The sequence below is a fragment of the Calonectris borealis genome, chromosome 15 (assembly GCF_964195595.1).
Source record: "Calonectris borealis chromosome 15, bCalBor7.hap1.2, whole genome shotgun sequence".
Classification (NCBI taxonomy): Eukaryota; Metazoa; Chordata; class Aves; order Procellariiformes; family Procellariidae; genus Calonectris; species Calonectris borealis.
The window spans coordinates 6,681,498-6,703,634 of record NC_134326.1 but is presented as its reverse complement, the minus strand read 5'-3'; the positions used below and the strand labels follow the sequence as shown (position 1 = coordinate 6,703,634).

Sequence of the window (22,137 nt, the reverse complement as noted above, 5' to 3'; positions counted from 1 at the left end):
AAACCTCTCTCTTTATCCATGGTTATCTGAACTTACTCTTGTGTGCTGTGTGCTTTTTGTTAGAGGAATTCAGGTGTTTGCCAGTGTCTTTTAGATAATTCCTTTCTAAATGCTTAGCTTAGAGCATTTGGGTAAAAATCTTGTCTTGCTTATCAAATTCAGATCCTTTTCAGTTTTAGAGGATCTAGATGTGTGCTAGGAATTTGTATGTGTGCTAATGATCTTGGGAAGCCTGTTTTTTAGCTACTGTGGAATGGTGTGGCCTCTGCTCAGGGAGACGGAGCTTGGCTCGCCCTGCTGGCTGGGACAGTCCATTTGCTCTAGTATGTGAAGACTTGTCTCCCAGTTGAATGAGCTGAATCGACTTGCTGAGGAGTGCGATGAGTAGTCTTGCCATCACCTCTGATGCTCTCATGGAGGTAGTATTTGGTCCTGTTGAGTGGTGGAGCTGTAGGGATTGGTAGGCTGGCATGTGCTATATCTAGTTGGGTTACAGAGAATATGCCACATGTCCACAGCCTGCTCCGGCCAAAGCATACAGCAGTCTCTTCTCCACAAGCCCTTTACAGCAAAATAACTGTCAGTTACCCCATGGTAAAAGACGACACTTTCACACACATGCATGCACACGTTTCAAGTTGCCACCTTGCTTTTTTGGCAAGCAGTTATAATTTGTGATCAGGATATTGTCTATTGCTCATACTTAACTGCTGAGCCCTTCTACTTACATCCTCTTCGGACAATTGATACCGATTGCATCCATGAGCTTGTGTTCATAGAGATCCTCAGATAATACTCCCTGCAATAATATTTGACTTGTAAACAGTCTTGGGAAATGAGTTTTTCATAAGGAGTTTTCCCTTGAATTCTGAAAAATGACATGTTGCTTCTGGGATTTGTCTCAAATTTTTTATATTTTGAGTAAGACTAAAATGTTCCTCCTGGTCAGGAGACAAGGCAGCTCAGTATAATGAAACTTGTGCTGAATTCAAGAGTTACTGTCCCCCTTCTCAGTCTCATACACCAATCTAGAATGCTTTAGGAAAACTCATTTCTTTTTCCTGTGGCTGTGTAAATTCTCTGCAGAGAAGAGGGAAAGGGTCCCCCACGAGCCCAGACTGTTGGCTGTGGGCCGGTGTGTCGGGAGGGAGTGGGCAGCTCTCCTGCTGTCACACACGCTCCAGCTGTGGAGACTCCCTGTGCACGGGGGTCTCCCTCACCGCCCCCGGACCTGGCAGCTGGGAATTGCAAGGGGTGCTACAAGCAGTATCCCAGTTTCAAGGTACCATGGTGCTGATATGTTTGGCTTTGCCTGTGATGAAATGCATGTTTGTCCTGAACCTGAAGGCGGCTTTCACCTTAGTGGCATTGTTCCAGAGTCTTGAAAGTAGACAGTACCAAAACCATGGTCCTTCTCCCAGTTTGATCTGAGCTGTGGTCCCTGAATCTGGCCTGTGCCCCTCTGCAGATGGACTATTTTCTTTCTTCCTGAGTTGAGTGCTGGGCATGCAGATCTTCGGCAGGCTGCTTGTGCCACTTCGGCGCTGGCAGAAGGACTGCAAGTGGGCTTTGAACTGTGTGAGGTAGGTGGGGAAGGGGAATGCAAAGAGCAAGTGGCGTTATAACTTCTATGTTAACACAAATTTAATCTGTTGGCAAAATAGTGGATCATTCAAGATAAATGATGTTTGTAAGAGTAAATCAATTAAACACACTTGGTGATGCAAATCTCATTTTTGCTGTCCTCAAATGAGCGAGCAATCTTCAATAGTTGTTGATTTGTATTGACTCTGTTGCTATGCGTGAAGTACTGAGCTAAGTTTTGTGCTTGGTACAGTTCTGTCTATAAATGCAGTTTGGAATAATTTTTTTGTGGCTTAACTACGTAGTAAATCAAGGTTTCGTTACTTTGGATGAAAATGGTACTAAACCTATTAGCTTTACACTCTTATCTTACGCTTCTAATTCTTTAGATCTCCTAAAGCCTTACTCTCCCGAGGTTGTTCTAGACATCTGTTCTTGTTTTGACATTTCTGTTTATTTTTATACAGTATGACTTTTCAGGAACTGAGAAGGCATTGCATCAACACTAATAGCAACAGTAGTAGATAGTAAAGCTGATATTGTGAATTCCAGCTGCTTATGTGCTTAAGCAGTCGCTGCATCCATGAGCTGAGTGCTGTGTAACCTGGGCTTTCTCCTCTTTGGAGCAGAAGTGAGGTGCCATGCCTTCATTTCCAAAGGCTGTCTTCGGTGCTAACCCTCAAAGCTGAGTCTGAAATAGTTTTGGTTTGCCCCTCTTGAAGGATATGGCATGGATTACAGTTTGCAGGGCAATGCTTAGGCTTAAGTACGCGTTCTGTATCTTGAATTCACAATTGTGTTGCAACTAGAAGAATTTTTGTTGTTCTGTGTTCTCTACTGCTCCAAGATCATCTTGATCAGGCATCCCCTCTGGTTCTTACAGGCACCCAGAAATACTGTTCATACCTGGTACTGCTGAGTTTACAGTGGCTCTGAAGGGGCCCATGTCCTCCTATGACTGCACTTAGGCCTCTTTGGGGTTTGTTTGACTTGGTAGCTTCCTATGTGTAGCTGGATTCTGCTCTATCTGGACAAGATTTCTGAGTTGACAGGCTGCTGTCAGATCAGAGAGCAGTGAAGTAATGTTTCCAGACCTGATCTAGGAATTGCATAAAAGCAAAGTGGCTGCAACAGATCTGTCTTAGGGCAAAGAGCAGAAGAGGCTGTGGTGATGCCTTGCTGCTTGCTTAGACTATGTTTTGCAAGTGATGCAGAACAAGGAGCCTGTTAATGTTGCTGTTTGGGATCGGGAACATCACATAGCTATATAACTCAATATGAACATTTACAATGCAGAAATAGCAAGCAGGCAGTCCTACTAAAGCTGCTGTACGGAGTTAGCAATTAGCCCAGTGCTAGGAGGTGAACCAGGGAGCAGCATAGAAACTACGTGCATGTAAAACCAGCCTCCTGTGCTTCCCTTGCCCCTCTCTAAATACGCTTCCATACTAGCAATGCTTGGTTTCTACATTGGGTAGACTAGGGAGCCTAGATGAGTCCAGTGGTGCCATCCTAGAGTTGTCTATTTTCCCACTTCAAATGCCATGTGAATAAAGGGCACAGGAGCTGGTAGTGGTGCAGGAGATCATCACTGTCATACTGCTCTTTTTCACAGTAAGAAATATAGCAACATGCATTGCTTCTCAAAGAATTAAGGTTTTTAATCACCATACATGAAGTGAAAATTCAGTGCCGGATGAAATCAGATTGTGGGGTGAACCACAAATCCGTTCCCTGTTATAGACATCCAAACGGTCAGCCCAGTGCTCACTCTGCTGCCACTGCCTGCCTCTGCGTGCCGCCGTCCATGGGATAACGTGTTCCTGAATGCTGAGGTACAGCAATTGTTCAATACTTGCCTCATTGCCAAAATCTCAAATATTTATCTTTTTCTGACAGTAGCTATTCGTTCTCTGCTATAGGAGCTGTATTGGGGGGAGCAGTCTGTCCTATACACCTCTTTATCTTGAGGCATCTTGCCAATGTAAACTGCTGCCACCCACACTATAGGCAGCCTTTCAGAGAAGTAGGAGTGCAGGCTGCAAGAACAGAGACAAGCCTTCCAGTTCATAATCTCCCAAATATGTCAAGAAACTAGTCTAACTACTCTGTCTGGATGTTTGGTAGACAATTTACCCCTTACTGTGAAGTGACCAGTCCCCTTCTTCGAGAACAGTCGAACCTCTGAGTGAAGAGAGAGCTGACTTGCTTTTAGTTAATCTGTTCAGGCTGTGCAGGTGGCAAGGCTGCTTCTCATCGTAAAAGAACTGAAGGCAAACTTAAACAACCTCAACTATTTAAAACTAAAGACATTTGAATTACTTGCATGGTTAAATTCCAACTCTTGCATGCTTTTAGTTTAGTAGTGTTGCACTGTTCTCATCAAGTTGTACCTTACTCTTTTATATCTTTTCTGCTTAATTGGTTCAGGAAAGCATGCAGGATATACAGGCTGGCAGGCAAGTTAATGTTGTGAGAAGCCTCAATCCCCTTTCCTGACTCTTTAACCTTGAACTATCCCAGGAATTTTGCATTTGAGTGATTAAGAAGGTATGACTGACCTCCTGCCTCTCTCCTGCTAGCAGAACCAGTTTGTTAATCTCTGGGAATGATCTAAAATCAGTAAGTGGTTTTTGATAGTCTTCTGCTCGCAAATAACTTAGTAGTTCTTTGCTTCCAGGGGTAAGTGATCTGTACTGAAAAGAAATGCATGGGCAAATAGACTGTCAGTGTGTGCAAAGTAGAGCTTGTAAACATGCACGCCTTTTCAAAATGGACAAGCAAGCAGCTAACTGTTAGACTGATACGTACTAGGCATGCTTGTTGTGGATGGTGGGGTGGTAAATTGTGTATTATATAGCTCAATGCTTCCGTGAATCTGTGTAATAAAAATATATTACTATTAAAGGTATAAATGTATTTGTGTTTGGAATGCTTGAAATACAGGCTATTACCTGACTTCAGGTGTCTTTGATGTCTCCTGATCTGCTTTGTGTAGAATCTACTTGGGCAGCATGTGACTAATTTCTGTAGAAAAAGAATTTGGATGTTACCCGCTCATGCAAAAGAAGTAGAGGGTCTAAACTGGCAAATTACATACAACTCAAGATCACTTCAATGCGGTGCAGGGGTTATTCTCATGTGCTGGCCAAAGAGCAGTAGAGGACATCACTGAGTTCTTGAGTGTCAATAAAACTGTTTAAAATTAAGATAGCTTGGAAAATAAGCTCTGAGGATAGATGTTGGGCTTGCTTATCCCAGAGGTGGCTCAATGCATGGAGTGTCAGGGGCCAGGAGGACATGCGAGATTAGAGATCTTTGGGAGGCTGAGAAGGTGCTCGATAACCATGGCAACAGAGGAAACCACTTCTGAAAAGAAAACAGCTCTGCAGTCTGAGTTGCTTGAGATGTTGTGTTGCTGGTGGTGATGTTTAGGTTGTAGTTTAAGCAAATTTGTTTGGTTTACAGCAACAACTTCAAATAAGCTGTTTTTTCTCAGACTTGACCCCATTTTTACTGTAAGGGGTGTAGTTCTGTTCCTAGTTATCCTTTGTCACAGCAAGACCAGGACCAGGCTACAATGCCGTACACACTGACGGGCATTGAAATGACATCTGTTTGGGGTAACCAGAAGTTCAGGGTGACTGTGCCTTTGCGTGGGTCTTGGAATAATGTCTGGCTTCCAAAACTTTGAAATGTTGAAGTTGATCTCTCATCAGATTCCTTGGAGCACAGTTAAGAAGCTTCCCAAATTTGTGGTCACTTCTTAAAGGCTTCTCCTTGTTACCTGGGAAGCACTTTCCCAATCATAGTTCTTATCTGCTCGTGGTGGTCCTGAATTAATCCTTTCTTCTCCCCTCGGTGTGGAGGTCTCCCTTTCTAAAACCACTGCAGTTGCTGAGGTTTTGGTGCAGTTGCTGAGATTTTGGTGCAATTGAGGGTGCCGTTCCGCCCAGAGCTGCCTGTTGTGTCACTTCTGAGGATACCGGCTGTTAGGGATGAGCTGTTCTCTTCACCTTTTCCCTAAATTGCAGTTGGAGTGGGAATCCAAGGGAGTGTTTCATCGTGCCCAGGTGTGTGGTGACGGGGTGAGGAAAGCTTTGCCAGCAAGATCATAAAACAGGGCCTCTTGGCTGCCACACCTCCAGCCTCCAAGGGCAATTCTCCCTGCAGTGAGAGAAGATGCTCCCAGGAAAAATAGTTACTATAGTGACGGATAGCCCTGGTGTGTTTGAGGGCTGGATCACCAAGTTGAGAAATAAATGTGTAGGAGTCTATTTTTAAAAGCTTTTGTGAGGAGGAGATTGCTGTAGTCCTAGAAAATTTGTCTGCGAAGTGATAGGTTTTTCTGTGCTGAAGTTTAAAAATAATCATGGTCTGTCTTGAGAATGAGATGACCTCATTAAAAACAAAGAAGCTTGTATGTCATCATGTCGAGACTCCTGGCAGCGATTCTTGCAGCAGCCTTCTGAGATGCAGTAGGAGCTCTACCCATTAACAGGTTCTTCAGAACTCAGACCCACGGGGATCTTGTGTACAGCTACCCCAGTGTCGCAGCTGGAATCGAGGTGCTTTTAGCCCGTTCTCTGTCCCGGTCTGTGTAGCACATCCTGGCACATAGTGAGCAGTGAGTTTTAGTCGTTTGAAATGCTGGGGGGGGGGCGAGGAATTGAAGTAGAAGCCATTGAAAAGAAAACCTGACTCCAAGTTTCTTCCACAAAATGCTGGGTTTAAAAACTAAAGTATTTGGTTTTGCGAGAGAAATGGTGTGAGTGGAAATATCTGCCAGAACTCATAATTTTGTTGTCTTGCTTGACTTGCCCATGAAACCTGTATGCCTCATACACTCGCTGTGTACCTGTGAGACAGGAGGGAAGGGGAGAAATGGACGGAGCTTTTAAGCGCCGTTAAGTTTTGGTGGCCAATGCTGTAGCTGTAAGAGAAGCTGACATGAAGGTCCTGGGTGATCCAGGGGCTACCTTTGTTCCCTTGCAGTGAGCTGCGGCTGTCGGTACAGTAAACTGTAGGAAATCCCCTGGTCTGCAGTGTCACCCATACAGAGTCATGAAGGATTTCGTGTAAGGCCACGTGATCTGTAGTGAACTGATTAAAATAAGGCTCTGCTGTTTAAATGGCTTTACTGTGTTATGGGGGTCTGAGGAACCCTGCAAACACAGGGATTAAGTGGGTTTACGTACAGCATAGAACCTTGGCGATCCACTGTTGGTTTATAAATGCTTAACATCTTGGTGACCCAAGCGCACTGTTTGCTGTTGCGCATATACGTACATGCACATATGTACTCACAGCCATGAGCCTAACTGAAACGCTGCGTGTGGGTTTGCTAGATTGCTGTAGGCCACCAATTGGCACTGAAATCCAATAATTACAAAAATAACACTTCCTGTTTTAAGAAGTTCAGAATTGATTTCTGTTACCTTTGTAGTATTAACTCCAGATTTGTAAGTGCAGAGTTCACCCATCTCCTGCTCCTGTTAGGAACCTCTGTGATCTTAGAGCCGTGTTTAACAAACCTTCTGTCAATCAAAAACTTGTTATACAAGGATTATTTGCCTTCAGTTTCCTGTGTAATGAGGTTTTTGATTGACAGCAGTGGAGTTAAAGGCTATAGAAAGGCTTTCTGAATCTGAGATGAGCAAGTTTCCATTTAATAGTGTTTGCACATGATAACATTGGCTTCCAGTTTTATCTGTGAAAGAAGCTGAGGGTGATAGATCAAAAATTATAAGAAATATGGAAACCCTTCTCATTTAAAAATGATGTGACTTATAAACTAGAGCTAGGAAACTAACGTTCTATCTCCTACTGTGGGAGCGGGGTTTGAACATCATTTGCTGTTCAAATACTCGAGCTATTGGGGGCAAACGTTTCGCAAAGATGGAAGTGTCTCGGTGCTGGCTGGTGGGTGGGCAGTGGCTTTCTCCTCAGCCTGAAGACTGTAAGATACTCCTCAGGTTAGGAAGTTGGGTGATACTGTTATCCTTTACCTCTCTTACCAGGATTAGTTTCTGAAACGGTGTTCTTGACTTGCTGTGTGTGGTGGTTTCTGAGGTGTCCTGATGAGCAATTGCACTTGCTCAAGTAAATTTGAATTTTTGAATGAAATCAAATTAAAAAATAACGTATTGAAAACTAAGAAAATACGACGGAAATTTATAAATCTAGGTTGATGTGTCTTTTTCAAAACACTACATATTCCTAAAAATGACCCTGATTAAAATTTAGCTAATGGGGGAAGGGCAGTCACAGGTTAGATGAACATGAGATACAAGTGAGTTGATAAGAGATGAACACGTGGGTTACTTTTTGGTGACTAGAAGGCTGGAGTTAGGCTATGATTCACAGATATCTTCTCTAGCTCAAGCTAGTTTCTCTTGTAGGAACTCCATACCAAGTTTAGCCTCCAGCTTAGAAGCAGATGAAGCACTTCACGGGTAGTTCTGGTCTAACTGATGCTCTAAAGGGTGTTAGAGGAAAGCCAGCACGGCTAGAAGATGCAGACAAACTCATATGTCTGAAAGTGTAGTCTGTTTTAACTAGACTAGTTTGGGTTTAATAAAAAATGCTATACCTACAGACTTCAAGTTTTTCCCCCCTTGGTTCCCTCTTTGTGAGTGGAGATCAGAAGTTAAAGTCAGGATTTTCTGAACTTTTGGGTGCATTGCTTTCTTTTGAAAGCTGGAGTAATGTATCTGGAGGTTTCCCTAACGGAGGAGGGTAAGGAATGCGTAAATCATTTTGTAGGTTTCCTTCCTTAGTTATAAGCAGAGTGGGTAAAAGGGGTCCAGTTTTCTCGATTGCTGCTTTGAGTCTAGGTACAGAGAGGACCTATTGTATGATAATGTGGTTTGACTGAGTTGATGAGATTTTTCCAAGGCTGCTAGGAAGCTTTGTGAATTGCGAAGGAGACGTTTCAGAAGAAATAGTTCCGCAGATGTGCCCTAGCTTTAACTTCCCAAATGCAACTTTCCTATGCAGAAATAATACACTAACTGAATCATGTCTTGCTGTGAGAAAGAAACTTTACCTTTTGCTCGTTTAATCAGTCATGCCACATTGTGAGTGTGCCTAGGGAGATGCTTGGTTTTGGACCCTGTCTGGAAAATTGGTTTATTTCAGTCTTCATAACAACCTCTAAAATCATATCTTAAACCAAGATTTTTTTTTTGGTGTTATTCATAGTCTGGCTACACAACATGTCTGTGTGAGAGACATGCATGTCTTTCATCTGTAATTGTAGCATTGCTTCTTTGATTTGTGCCAGTTTTTCCCACAATAGGAAGGGAAAGGAGTTTAGGAGAGTAAGTAATTTGGTTATGAAGCTGCAATTATTTGGGGAAATAGCTATATGACATATGTTGTCTGTAATAAATGGAATTACTCTCTTAATTCTAAAGCTAATTACTCTTCTGTTTGCTAGTTGAATGACAGATTTCTCCTTTAATGAATGCTTACTCCTCTGTACAAATGGGATAGTTGCAAGCTTGCGATCAGCCAGGGAGAACAGCACTAGTCCGTGCTTGGTGGTGGGTGCTGCTTGTGAGAGATGCTGAAAATCTGAATCTCAGAGGTGAAATTATTGTCTGTTTCTGAGCCCTAGTAACTGGCAAGTCTCCAGTTGGCTTGTGTCATTGCTATAGCACACTGATCCTGCCTTGCTTTTTCTCCCCTTTTTCCAAAACTCCAACTGAAAGAACTGATTGGATGTAGTTCATGCATTACACTTCATATGGAAAATAGGAATAACCATCTTTCGGTTGCTTGGTCCTGGCTTCCTACTGAGTCTGACAGTTCCTGAGCACATCTAGAGGGAATCCAGCTGCTTCTAGCAAAATAGGACTGGACAAAAGCTGAGCAGAAGCTTTATGAGTTTGGTATTAAACTTTGGAGCATCGAAGTTGGCACTACAGCGCCATTCCCTGATGAAAGCAGACCCAAGTCCTGGGGCTGATAGTGCAGCTCAGCGCTATTTTTTTAAAAAAAGTTTGATTTTAAACTTAGATGTGATTCTTGAGCAGAATTCTGTTGCGGAAAACTCCATTCAGTGTGTAATACAAATTAAGTTACTGAGGTATGTTTTATACCTGCAGCACACCCTCACCTAATACACTTTTAGCATGGGTTTAATTGCTGCCCCATGTTAAGGGATGTTTGCTTGGATCACTCGCGGAAAATGTTGAGCACTGTAGCTGGGACATGGGGAATGCATGGTTCCTGGTTTAATCAATCCATAGGGCTGAATGGAAGCTGGTGTACAAGGTTAGAGACCGTGCAAACCCAGGATGAAATGACACCTCTTCTGACAAAGCTCTCTATAGAAGTAGCAAAACAGCAATCATAAAACCAATTCACAGCAATATTTTGAGTGTTACTAATCAAATGATGCACTGGAAGAGACCACTTGGACTTTGCGTGGCCTAGATGGCACACACTATCCCCGCTGACTTTAAATATATTTTACAAATAAATAAATACTAACTTTTCCTCCTTTCCCTTGTTCCAAATAACATCTAATAAGCATTAAATCAAGGCTTTATCATGGACTATAGGTGAAAATTTTTCACTGAATTTTTTTTATAAAATATTTGGCCATGGAAGAGCAATGTCATGCTTATCAGGGCAATCAAAATAATTACTACAACACAAGCCCTCAGCAGTTACGTTGAAGTATCATCAAGCTGGTTTTCCTGATGTGTGTGAAGTTGAGAACAGCCCTTAGGCAGCTTTTAAAAATCAGCTTGATTTATAAGTCGCAAGAAAATAAGTGGAGACCAGTTCTTGTGGTTGTCTTTTGTTCTGTTTTTTTTTTTTTTGCAAATGCATGACCATCCTGAAGGCACTGAGGTTCTTCTGCATTTGTTTTGATGGGCTTGAAGGAGCAGGCCCCCTCAGGGGCACCGCTGTGCCTGCAGGCAGCACCTGCTTTGCCCAGGGGAGCTCAGCTGCGGCCGTGCCCTGCCGTGTGGCACAGCGGAGGTGCTGGGGCAGCCAGGGCAGGGCAAGCTGTGTTCCCTGTTACCTGCCGTGTCGTCCCAGCGGGTCTGTGCCCCTCTAAGGGGTGAGCAGGTCCTCCGGAGTCCAGTGTTCAGCACTGCTCCTTCCCTCTTCTCTACCTGTCCTGCTTCCACTTGCTTGTATTTAATATTAGCAATTCAATTTTCAGAGAGGTGAAAGTGCTAACCCTAGTGTTTAAGCTAAAATTGCTGACACGTTTGCAACAGCACTGTCATCTGTGTTATCTCCAGAGAGTTGCTTGTACCTGACCTTGCTCTGCATTTTTACCCTTGTGCATCTTTGACTTGATCAACTCAGAGCAGCACATACTGGGTACTCCTGGGCTGAGGAAGCAGCTTGATCCACAGGGAAAAAACATGGGATAAGGGACAGCGATCAGAAGTATTGAGATTCTATTTTACTTTCAGGTGATCTCTATTTTCCATACAAACATGCTTTCGGTACACAGTCTAGATTAAGAACAGTAAGAACAGTAAAAACAAACCTTTCAGCTGAACTTTATTGGGAAAGTTTCACAGTTCTATGTTGTGAAGCTCTGAGTTCTCTTTTGCACTGCAGAGCTTTAAATTAAATTGAAATTTTCTGAGAAAATAGTGATTCAAGCACTACTTCAGATGGCAAAGGCAATGTGTTGAAAGTGAAAAGCAGCAGCAGGTAAGTAGAGATCTTAGTGGCTTACGTAGCTTTTGAAGAAATATTTCCACCTCGTTCTTACCGTGTACTAGACTTCCAGGTCATGTTTTGGGGGGAGAATTATGTTAGTCATTAAATGTTGATTTTATGTTGAACCTCTTATGGTTGGAGACGTTTTCCTAAAATTCCGCTTTACACTAATAAGTGACTGTAAGATGTTAATATGAGGCTACCAGTTGGTTGCTCAGTGCCTCCAGATGAAGTATGCTCAAGTGTGCTCAAAACTTAATAAAAGTCTTATCTAACTGCCAGCCCTGCTGAATTACCTTTGGATATGAAAGGCTTTCTGCAAGTCTTGCAGTTCGGTCTCTGGCAGTGGGTTGGACAATTGCTTTCTTAGCCACCTGTGGCATGCTGCTTATATATGGCAGAGTTTGGTACAGTTCCATGGCTTTTTGACCGAGTTGCTCTTAGTGTGTGCAGCATAACTGCTAGAGAGGGGCTGTGGTGGTTTACGGTGTGTCCTGTGCTTTCTGCCCAAAGGGCTCTTCTGGTAAGTCCAACTCACGGGCCCCAACACGAAGTCATGGCCCCCCTTCCAGATGGGCCATGTGCGGTGTGTTGGGGTTGTGTGATGGATCTGTGGGCCTGTGGCATATTATGCTTTTGGCAGCTGGTTATGTGAGATACCTGCAAGCTTAATTCTTCCTGGCTTGTGCCTCCCTGCAGTGATACCCTTGGTTAGTAGTTTTGTTGGTGCAAGCTGAACCTCGTTAGCCCGGAGTCAAAGGGAGAAAAGGGGCATGGTTTTGGTGACTAAAATCTGTGGGGTCACTCAAGGAGTGGGTACTTTAAGCTTTGTTTTTAACCATACAAGCCTTCAGACTGTTGCTGGATGTGGTCTCTAAGAGAAAAACTCATCAGAGCAGTATTGCAGAAACACTTCCTCGTTTGGACAGAGTGGGCTACGCATTTTCATGATACTGAGAAACTAATCTAGTTTGTCATTAATGAAACAGAACATATTGCAATGCAAATGAGTGGAGTTGCATGACAAGTGGTCCCACAGTCCTCAGCACTTGCTATTGATTGTGCAGTCTTAATTATTCATGCTATGCAAATTGCATTTCTCATCTTGCTCCTTCTTGTCTACATATTTTTGATACAGGACTTGCCTGCAAATAGTCTTGTTCTTTCAGTTGAGAGACGAGGATTGTTTCTGGCAAAGTTCTTAATGTTCCTTTGTCGAGCAAGTACTGGCTGAGCCAGGCAGGGCTCGGGAGCTCTGTCAAAATGAATTCATCTTGCTGTAACTTCAGATGAAGAAAGGGAAGAGTTTGTGGAGTATTATTTGATAGGAACAAAAGCTTTAAAATAGTTTTCAACTTCCCTTGTTTTCTATACTGAAGCCCTTGTGGTACTTGTTTTCTGGTCGGTTGCTTGGAATAGACATGTGGAATCGTTCTTTTATTCATCCTAAATATTATTTTGCATTTCAGGTATACTAAACCACTAACCTTTGCAGACTGCATTAGTGATGAATTGCCGTTAGGATGGGAAGAAGCTTATGACCCTCAGGTTGGAGTATATTACATAGACCACAACACCAGTAAGTGACACGTTAATGTATTTTTACAGAGTGATTGTTCTGTGCCTGTGTTAAAATATACTGCACACAAAACCACAAAATCGCTAACAGCATGCTTTAGAGTAGATGAGGTCTGCAGCTCGTGAAATCAAATCCTGTCCTCCATCGCACAAGTTACTTCCCTCTCTAAAACAGGAATTTGAGACCTTTTGGGTTTCAGTCTTCAAATCAACAGTCACGTTCAAGCTGATACTATGGACACACCTCTGTAAGATTTGGCTCTACTGAGGAGTCCGACTAGGTAGCAATGATCTGGAGTTTGTTCTTAGTCTGGAATTTGTCCTTGTGGCAAGACCATCGGAAACAGTGCAAAGGTCTTGTGTTTATTCCCCTGGCAGGGATAAACTGCATGAGCTCCCTGAGCTGCAGCAGTTCGCACTGCCTTTACTGGAGAGGAAACTCTCAAGTAGGCTTGGGATATCCTGAGAGGTGTGCAAGTTGGAAAAGAGTTAAGTGTAGGCTTGTGGCGTTTTTATTCTGTATCCTCAAACTAAGCCACTGCTTACTGTCTTTGTTAGATTGCTTGATAGACCAGAAGTGTTAAGCTTTATAAGCTCATTTGAATTATAAGAAAATACAGAACTTGATATATCATTACATGATATTGTTAGGATGTTGTTAGGAAATGTGTATTGGGTTGTGCTAAAACAAATCCCCTAAAAAAAGCAATAAACAAAATAAATCAGTGACTTTGGTTGTCTTTACAGAACAGCTCCAGTTGCAGCCCAGAAGTTCACAGCAGAACCATGCCCAGGCCCTTTTGGGGGTGTTTGTAAATCATGCAAAGAGAAAAACTTTTAAAAGACAAAAGTGCCATGAAGTTTTTTGGGGTTTTTGTTGTTGTTTTTAAAATCTGCTTCTAGGACTTCAACTGAGAACTTTGGCAAATTTTTTCAGCAAGTTACAAGATTTTTTTTTTTTAAATAAAAATGTGGAAGTCTGTCTGTTTTTTCTTGGCTAGCTTCACACCCTTCCCTTTTTCAGAAAAGCTATGTTTTCACCTGGCCTGAGACTGCACCTTCCAAGTTTTGGCAGCTTCTCTTGGTTATTAAAAATGCAGAATGAAAAAAGCCTATTCTCAAAAAGCCCTCTGCAATACAAAGATCAAATGTCTCCAGATGTGAAGGTGACACAAATATTTTTATTTAGAGCTTATGTCATCCCCTTATTACAGTATTTACATATCTTTAAATGGCTTTATCCTAATTATTTTTCTGTGAGGCAGGGGATGTTGATTCTCCTTTTTACAGGAAAGGATAGTGGGGAAGAAAGGGTAGGCAAGTGTACAGGATCACACAAGGGAGATCTGCAGGGGAGAGGACTGGACAAACTTTGCTTGAGAAAGGTGCTAAATTGCAAGACACAAATTGGGGTCTCCTGTAGGTCTATAAGACCAAGTCTTGTGTCCATTTCGTTTCCACAAGAAAGCACTCTGGAGAGTTAACAATGAGGTTGCTTTTTAAAGACAGTCTGAATCTTAATGCTTTTTCCAGTCTCACTTGGGTCTGGGTTATTTCTGTGCTGACCACACTTACAAAAGGAGTAAGAGCTGTGTTTAGAAGTCTTGTTAAGACTTCTTTATACCTCATTCTGAATGATTTATTGTTTTCATGACTGTGAGCAGCCAGGAAGAGAGAAGAGCCTGGGCAAGCTCTCCAGAGGAGTCAAAAATATGGTTGGACTTCTCTTCCCTTCTCTGGTGGTTGGTTTGCTGTATCAGGCGCTGGGATGTGGAGGTGCCTACCACGGGGCTCCAGGCCCAGAGACAGGGGCATGCCACCTCCCGTGACTCTGAAGGGCTTTGCTGTGTTAGGCAGCAGTGTTGGATTAAGAGGTTCCTGCCAATTCAGTTTTCCCTGTACAGTGCTTTTGGGGAAGCTGTTTGTTCCCTGTCCCTTCCTAGTGAAACATCTGTGGGGCTTGGTGGTTTTTCCCTTGGATTGCTTCCCTCCTCTGGTTTATCAGGCAGTGACGTGGACTGTGGCAGTAGCTGTAAGCCTCTGCAGGTGCTGTGGGAGCTGGCATTGTCCCCAAAAGAAATAATCTTCAGCCTACCTTCTGAAGTGAACATCAGGGTCACTTCTGACCACAGGAAAAACTTGGCTCAAGTAAAATGAGAGGATGTTTCCAAGAGTCTTTTCTTTGTCCCCTCTGAACTTTCTCTTCATCTCTTTGAGATGTATTTTTATCTTCTTATTTGTCTTCCTCTCCTATCCACACTGGAGAAAGCTGAGTGCTTGTTGTCACTGTGGCCCTTCCTAGCCAATGCTGGGGCATTAATTTACTCCATCCTGAACAAGGATGGCTAGCTGTGATCCTGGGGGGACACAGTTCAGGTACAGGAAAAAACCTTGATCTGAAGCCTGCTGTGGGACATGGAAGCTTGTCGGACCTCCTGAGTGTTTCAGCTAGCAGAAACTGCAGCATGGAGGTGGGACAAGCCAAACATGACCTTAGTTGTACGTTGAGTTGGCCCCAGGGTGAATGCGCAAAGATCCAGTTGCAGGTCTGAGCCCTGTATGGTCTGGGGCGGTTACCTCTGGTCTGTGCCACTCAAAAGCACGACAGGCTTCAAGGGCGTGCAGAGAAGGCTTCAAACCATGCTGACACCTGCTTAATAGCAGTTGCTCTTAAAAAGTTTCACTTCTGTGGGATGCCAGAGGCTACAAGACTTGACCTAGAATTTCAATTAAAAGGTTAAAAAGAAGAGAAACAAATTCATGACCCTATTTCTTATGCCAGCTTTAATCCAAATCATGATAAAGCAAACCGTATCCACTTACCTTCAGCTAATCAAGAAGCTCATCTTTGTGGTTTATGTTGAAGTATCCTCTGGAGAGTGTCCAAAACCTTCTTCCTCTCCAAGGTCTCTTGCAGATTCCCTGTGCGGGAAGGAGCCATCATCAGAGGGTGTGAAGGGGATGGAGGCATGTTGGTTCTTGCTGCACACTTGAAGTATTTGAGACTAATTATCAGAAACAAGCCCAAGGACAGACCTAAATTAAATCTAAAGCCATGAGACTTTAAAAAAGTGAGATGGAAAACACTTCTAACCTTCTCTCTGAGGCAAAATAAATACAATTAAATTTAATTGAATACCCAGAATATTCCTAATACAGTATTAATGCATAGCCCTGAGTGTCTCTCTCTGGGAGAACTTCTCTGGAATTTGATTTGCACAAAGAAACGATGATTTTCTTGCCAGGTGCTGATGCAAGCATAGTAAGACTACATTCTTCAAACATGAAACAATCAGATTTATTTATGACAAGCTCAACATTAAATTAAAAATTCACAAGACAACAAATGATGTAATAGCTTGCATTTCTGTAGTCCTTTCATCTGACTTTGGAAGGTATTTTGCATTCCTCAGTAGCTGGGACAGATCGAGAGCCCTTGGCCAACGTTTTCAAAGGTTGTTATTACATGTTTCAAAATCAAAGCTCAAAGCTGCAATCAAGGGGATACAGTTAGTGCTGTGATTACTGAAAAGGTTGAGGTGAATATTTAGAAAAATGGGAACAAGGCAGTTTCAGTACATAAGTGTGTTGTCCATCCTCTCCAAGAGCTGGCTGCCAAGTGTTCACTTTGTCAGGCGGTGTGTGTGTTTGGGGCAGTGTCCGTGTTTCACCACCTCACGGAGGTGTAGATTTTTATAGTCTTCCTCCTGGTTGCTTGTAACAGAGGGATTTCCCTGCAGCAGCTTCCACCGCCCTTCTTGCGATTATAGGAAGAATGGGCTGCTAGTTTGAGGGAAAACTGGAAATAACCAAGCTTGAAGAAGCCATAGGTGCAGGTAGAATTTTGACCCAGTGTCCTGAATGAGACTTCAAGAGTCGTGGGTACTTTGCCAACGTATTCGTTAAGCTTGAAATTAAGAGTCCTGAGTCATGGCTGCTGGTGCTTGTTCATGCAGTCTGGTCTGGGGAAGCTGCGTGTCTGGGAATATGGGGGGCAGCTCTCTGGGACACTGGCAGCAGACTTTCCCCTTCTGGTTCCACTATGGAGTAAAAGGAGTTACTCCATCTGGGTGTGGGTAATGGTTATCTGGCAAATCGGATCTGGGGGCAAGAACAGAGACAGGAGCCTGGGGTTTTCAGCCTTTTACGCAGTTGATACGCTGCTGTGTCTTCCTGACTTTTCTTTTGCTCCCTCTAAGGGAGACCATAGTGCTCTCTGGGAGGGCACCGGCACCTACAGTTAGCACAAGTAGCTGCTTTTTCCTCAAATTATTTTGGGGCAGTTTTTCAGGTCCAGGCTTAGCTTTAATATTACATCAGCTGAGATGTTGCTTCTGCTAGCAGGACCTACAAACAACTTTTTGTTGAAATGCTTCTACAAACTATAGTGTCTTAAAAGTTTTTTTTTTTAATCATCTTTTGCAGCTTCTCTAAGTTTTGCTATGTAACTTGAAATGCCATGTGTTCTTTTGCATTTAAAAACAAGTTATTGCTGGAGTATCCTGTTAATTTTCTCCTCAGCATGATCATGGACAGCTTGTGAGAATGGTTGAGTGTCCATCCCTTGGGTAAAATCCTTTATTTCTAGTCCTGTTCCTAGGATTATTGTCAAACTGTTCTCTTCCCTACGTCCTGTGTATTGCGGTGTTAGTCTTATGCCTGACTCGCTTAAGAGCTGCCCATACCTTCCACTGTGGCAGCTCTTACTAAATATTTAAAGAGGCTCTTAGGATATGCAGATTAGATTCCTACTGATAGTTTCAAGCAGCTCCTTTTTATTAATTATTCATTATGTGGTAACTAGGCATCCTTATTCAAGCACAGTAGTTTAGACAGTTTAGAGCACTTAGTCAACTGAATATTGGAACCTTGTTCCAAGCAAGAACATATAATAGCCTTGAAAGAGAAATGAAAAATATTTTGGATGCTTCTTCACAAAACTGAGACAAATACTGACAATAAATTTGCCTAATTAGCATTAGGACTAGCTGCATGTCTGTGACCTTATGCCTTTTTCATGATTAGAAACCTGAAAAGCAATGTATTGGTTGTGTTGAGGTAACAGAGGTGGAAGTGGTGTAGCTGTTCATGACTGCGTTGCCTAAGTTACCAAAAAATATTTTTCTTAAACTCCGCCTCCTGTATTCTGCAGTGATTTACTGCTGTGCCTGCTTTCAGTGAAGGAAATGTTTACTCCCCTTCTGAGATGCTGTTTATATAATGTAATCTGAGATGCTTTCATGAATACATTCTGTGATTTAATGAGTCTTTATTTTTACTTACCTATGGAATCTGAGCGAGAAGGTTTTCTTTCCCCTTTTTAATAAAAGCCACTTGGCAGCCAAAGAGGACGGGCAGAGTTGTAATTGCTTTCATGTTGTCAGATGCAGTATAATGCAGTCATGTGGCAATGATGTTCTTTGAAAGTTTTTTATCAGTGAAATAGTAGAGGTATTTTATTAGTAATGTTATAAAGCAGTTACGATATAGATAAGTTTAACAGTCAATGTCAGTATCTTAGAGCTTGTGTGTTGATACGCTTGTGTGGATGTTTTAAGAAGCAGAACCAGCAGCAGAGGAGTTGGAGAGTTGTACGATGATCTCGTCATGAGTTGTTCTATCCAGTGATTCAGCGTGGCAGAGCTCATTGGAGTTCATTGTGGATCAATGGTCACCTCCTAAGAAAAAAGGAAAATGTCCTTATTCCACTTTCTCATTAGGGGATGGGGCAAGGGGCTATTTTAAAATATTGTCATAAATGGTGGAGCTTCTCCAGGCAGCAGTACAAACTTGCTTTCCATTGATCTTGCCTCCTTCTGTTTTCTCTCTAAGAAACTACACAGATAGAAGATCCTCGTGTGCAATGGCGGCGGGAGCAGGAGCATATGCTGAAAGACTATCTTGTCCTGGCCCAGGAGGCGATTGCTGCACAGAAGGAGATCTATCAAGTGAAACAGCAGAGGCTTGAATTGGCCCAGCAAGAATATCGGCAGCTGCATGATGTTTGGGAGCACAAACTGGGCTCTCAGACCAGCTGTGAGTCGTTAGTGAACTCTTATCCAGTGACTTTCTCAGTTATGAATCCAGTAGGACAGTAAAATGCTTGAAGCTGGTCCTCTGGTAGAGCACTGGGATGTTATGCCATGTCACTCCACGTTTGCTCAGTTTGTCTCAAAAGCAATAGCTGCCTAGCACCTGTTTGGTAAAGGATAATTGTTATGAAATACTATTGCAGTTGGCTCAGTCACTGGAGTCACTGTGCAGATTTTCAGCATGGGCTTCAACAAATATGAAAAAATGTGGTGGTTGGCTCAATGTGAAAAAATGAAATTATATGGTATATTCCTTGATTCCCCTGTCCAAAGTATAGAAACGAGGCGAGAAGGCTCATCTCAGATAGCATTCCCAGGCCCTGCTGGAGTTTAACATCCCACGTAGTTGAGAGACTGTTTCGGGGAGCTAAGGGTCTGTATTTTATGCCATGTAAAAGCTAACGTTGGTGGATTATCTCTCTGTGTATGAAGCACATTGTTTTGTGCTCCACATTCTTTGTCACACAGGAAATATCAATACCTGTTGCTTCAAGAGTTGGTGTAGAAATGTTTATAGAAGGCCAAATTTCCTCCTTAATTGTTAACTACTTAGGAGCTGGAAAATGTCCAGAGGAGGATTTATTTCCTGCAAGTCTTCTAGAATTTTTTTTTTATAATCCTTAGTATTGCAAACTTTTTATGTTCTTGCTAGCCACATCAACGGACTGACCTCCCCCGCTTCACTCCTGCTGAGTTGTATCTTATGGTGGTGAATTCCACTGGCTAATCCTGTGCCTGATGTTAAAAAGTATTTAAGTAGTTTTCTGTCAACTGAAGGATTCTTATTTGACTAGGGTCCTGTCCATCATCTCTGAAGTACAGTTTTGGGTCTTTTCTTAAGAGCACTCTACCTAAGTACTGGTATACCAGAGCAGTACACTAAGAACGCTGTGAACATGAATTACATTGGCGTGATGCAATCTGTCTTTAAAAATACAACCAAACTGAAAGAACTAGAAATGCTTTCCCATGTTTTATAGGGCATAAACTGATGGCTGCAAGGATCACAACATCTCCCTTGCCTACAGCTACCTCTAACAACATTGCACATTGGGGAGCTTCTGTACCTTCTGAAGCAGAAGGGTTTTAACCGCTGCTGAGAAGAGAATTCTGCTCTTAATGGGACATTGATTTAATCTGGTGTGACACGTTATATGATTGGTCGTGTCCTCAAGGCTGTGAGAAGGCTTGCATCGCATTTTTCAGTTTCTTCTCATTCTTTGCTTTTCTTTGTTTCTAAACATTCAGTGGATTGTTTACTCAATGAGAAAGTCTAAAAAAAATAAAGTAAACTTTTGTGCAATGCCTGTCCCTTCAGTTCTGTTAAATGCCTTTGGAAATGCAGAAAGCCACTATTGAATGGAGTGAACGTGTTTGGGAGTCTGAGTTAAGTGTGTTAACCTGGAACAAATCAGGACTTTGGAGATGCAGGACGTGCTCTGGCCTCTTTAGTATACACTTTTTGTGGAGTACTTGGCTGCACTATTGCCTTTCCCTGCCTTTGAGGGGTGAAAAGAGATCTGGAAAATGGGTAAAAGGCCTACATCAGCAATGTGGGGAGATCTGGGTGTGCAGGAGTGATGGGAGGTCTTGATTTGTGGTGGGGCTGGTAGAAGAGTAGGGAGGAAGGTAGAGCTGCTAAACTGGGTGTTGTATTTGTTCTAGTGCTCTCTGGCTCATCGTCAAGTTCGAAGTATGACCCGGAGATCCTCAAAGCGGAGATTGCTACTACAAAATCCAGGGTAAGCAGTACAAACGGACCTTTGCTTGCCACGAGTAATCTTCAGGTATTTCCAAACCTCATGGCAAATATTAAAAGGAGATGCCAAAGCAGTTGAAAGAGCTCATGTTGCCATCTTTAATCTAGGAGATAATTTATCAGAATTCTCAAACGTTGCTGTCTTAAGAGTTTGAAACACTTTTTTTCCCGTGGACTTTAGACTTCCTTGGAAGCTGGCAGTACCTACTGCTTACAGATACGCCGTGGGGTATTTAGCTGCCTGCTGGCTCCTCGGTGTGCCGCAGCGCTGGAGAGCTGCGAGTTCTCTCCAGAGACTGGCAGCTGTTTTGTCCTGGGCTTAGTGCGGGTTGTTAGCAGCGGCTCATGCAGAGCTCAGTTTGGGAAGAAGAAAGGACTAAAGTAAAGTAGGTCAGTCTGGCCTCTGTGGAGGAATATAAAACAGCAAGCTGTAGGGTCAGTGGATTTACAATATGTATTATCATCCTGCTGTGTTACTTACGCAGTGGGGCCTTTTAGTTTGGTATCTTGGAGGATGGCTTCTGTCGCTGCAGTGTAACTCCTGTCCTGATGCTTAATGTTTTTCTTAATGACTGGGAAGGTTTTAAACATTACTGAGTAAAATCAGCACGTGTTCCATTCCTGTCTCTTTTGAATTTTTCTCAGCTTTTCTGCTTATGAGGTTGGAACTTCCCTTGAGCCCCTTATTAAGTGGTGTAATACCCGGGTACTGGATAAATCCCTAGCAGTGGTAATGTCCTGATGAGGATGCAGTCAGGGCTGTTAGCTGCTGTTGAGATGAACTGATTGTCTGGAAACTTCTTCTAGAGTACTGTCTACACTGAATAAGTTTTGAATTGAATGGGTAATGCTGTACCTAAATATTCGTATAAAGTATCATTCTAAAAATGTGACACCTTGTTACAGGTTAATAAACTCAAAAGAGAAGTAGCTCACATGAAGCAAGAGCTCCAGTACAAAGAGCATGGATTTCAAACACTGAAGAAGTAAGTTTGTTCTCTAGATCTTATTTTCAGTGTAGAACGTCTCTGGCTTGCAGTGCATCCCCCTCTACATTTATAAATAGCTGCCTAAATAACGTAAGCTGAAATATGTTGCTGCTGCTATCTTTAGGCATATGCAACTGAAAGCAGTACACAGCCATGAGGTTAGTTCTCTCAAATGAATGCCTGTGTGTGATTGACCACATCAGAACTGACTTCATGGCAAAAAGATTTTGAACCAGGATCTCGCCAGTTAAATGGTATTGTTTTACTCAGTATTGCTCAATATGGATGATACAGTACAGCCTATTGTCTTAACTATAAGAGCTATTTATTTAAGGCACTGAGGAAAAATTTGGGGTGGAGTGGAAGGGGAGGAAAAGTTTCAGGTACTTACCTTTGTATGAATAGACATCTGGCATGTTTTAAGTAATGTCACTGG

General features: G+C 42.7%; 1 protein-coding gene across 1 annotated transcript in view; it reads left to right on the top strand.

The window, feature by feature from the left end:
• WWC1 (WW and C2 domain containing 1) overlaps positions 1-22,137 on the top strand; it is a 73,376-nt gene that overhangs the window by 20,580 nt on the left and 30,659 nt on the right. Inside the window, exons 2-5 of the mRNA XM_075164116.1 lie at positions 12,753-12,862; positions 18,694-18,897; positions 20,619-20,695; positions 21,619-21,698. Of these exons, the coding sequence (XP_075020217.1) occupies positions 12,753-12,862; positions 18,694-18,897; positions 20,619-20,695; positions 21,619-21,698 (471 nt within the window). The remainder of the gene's footprint in view (positions 1-12,752; positions 12,863-18,693; positions 18,898-20,618; positions 20,696-21,618; positions 21,699-22,137) is intronic.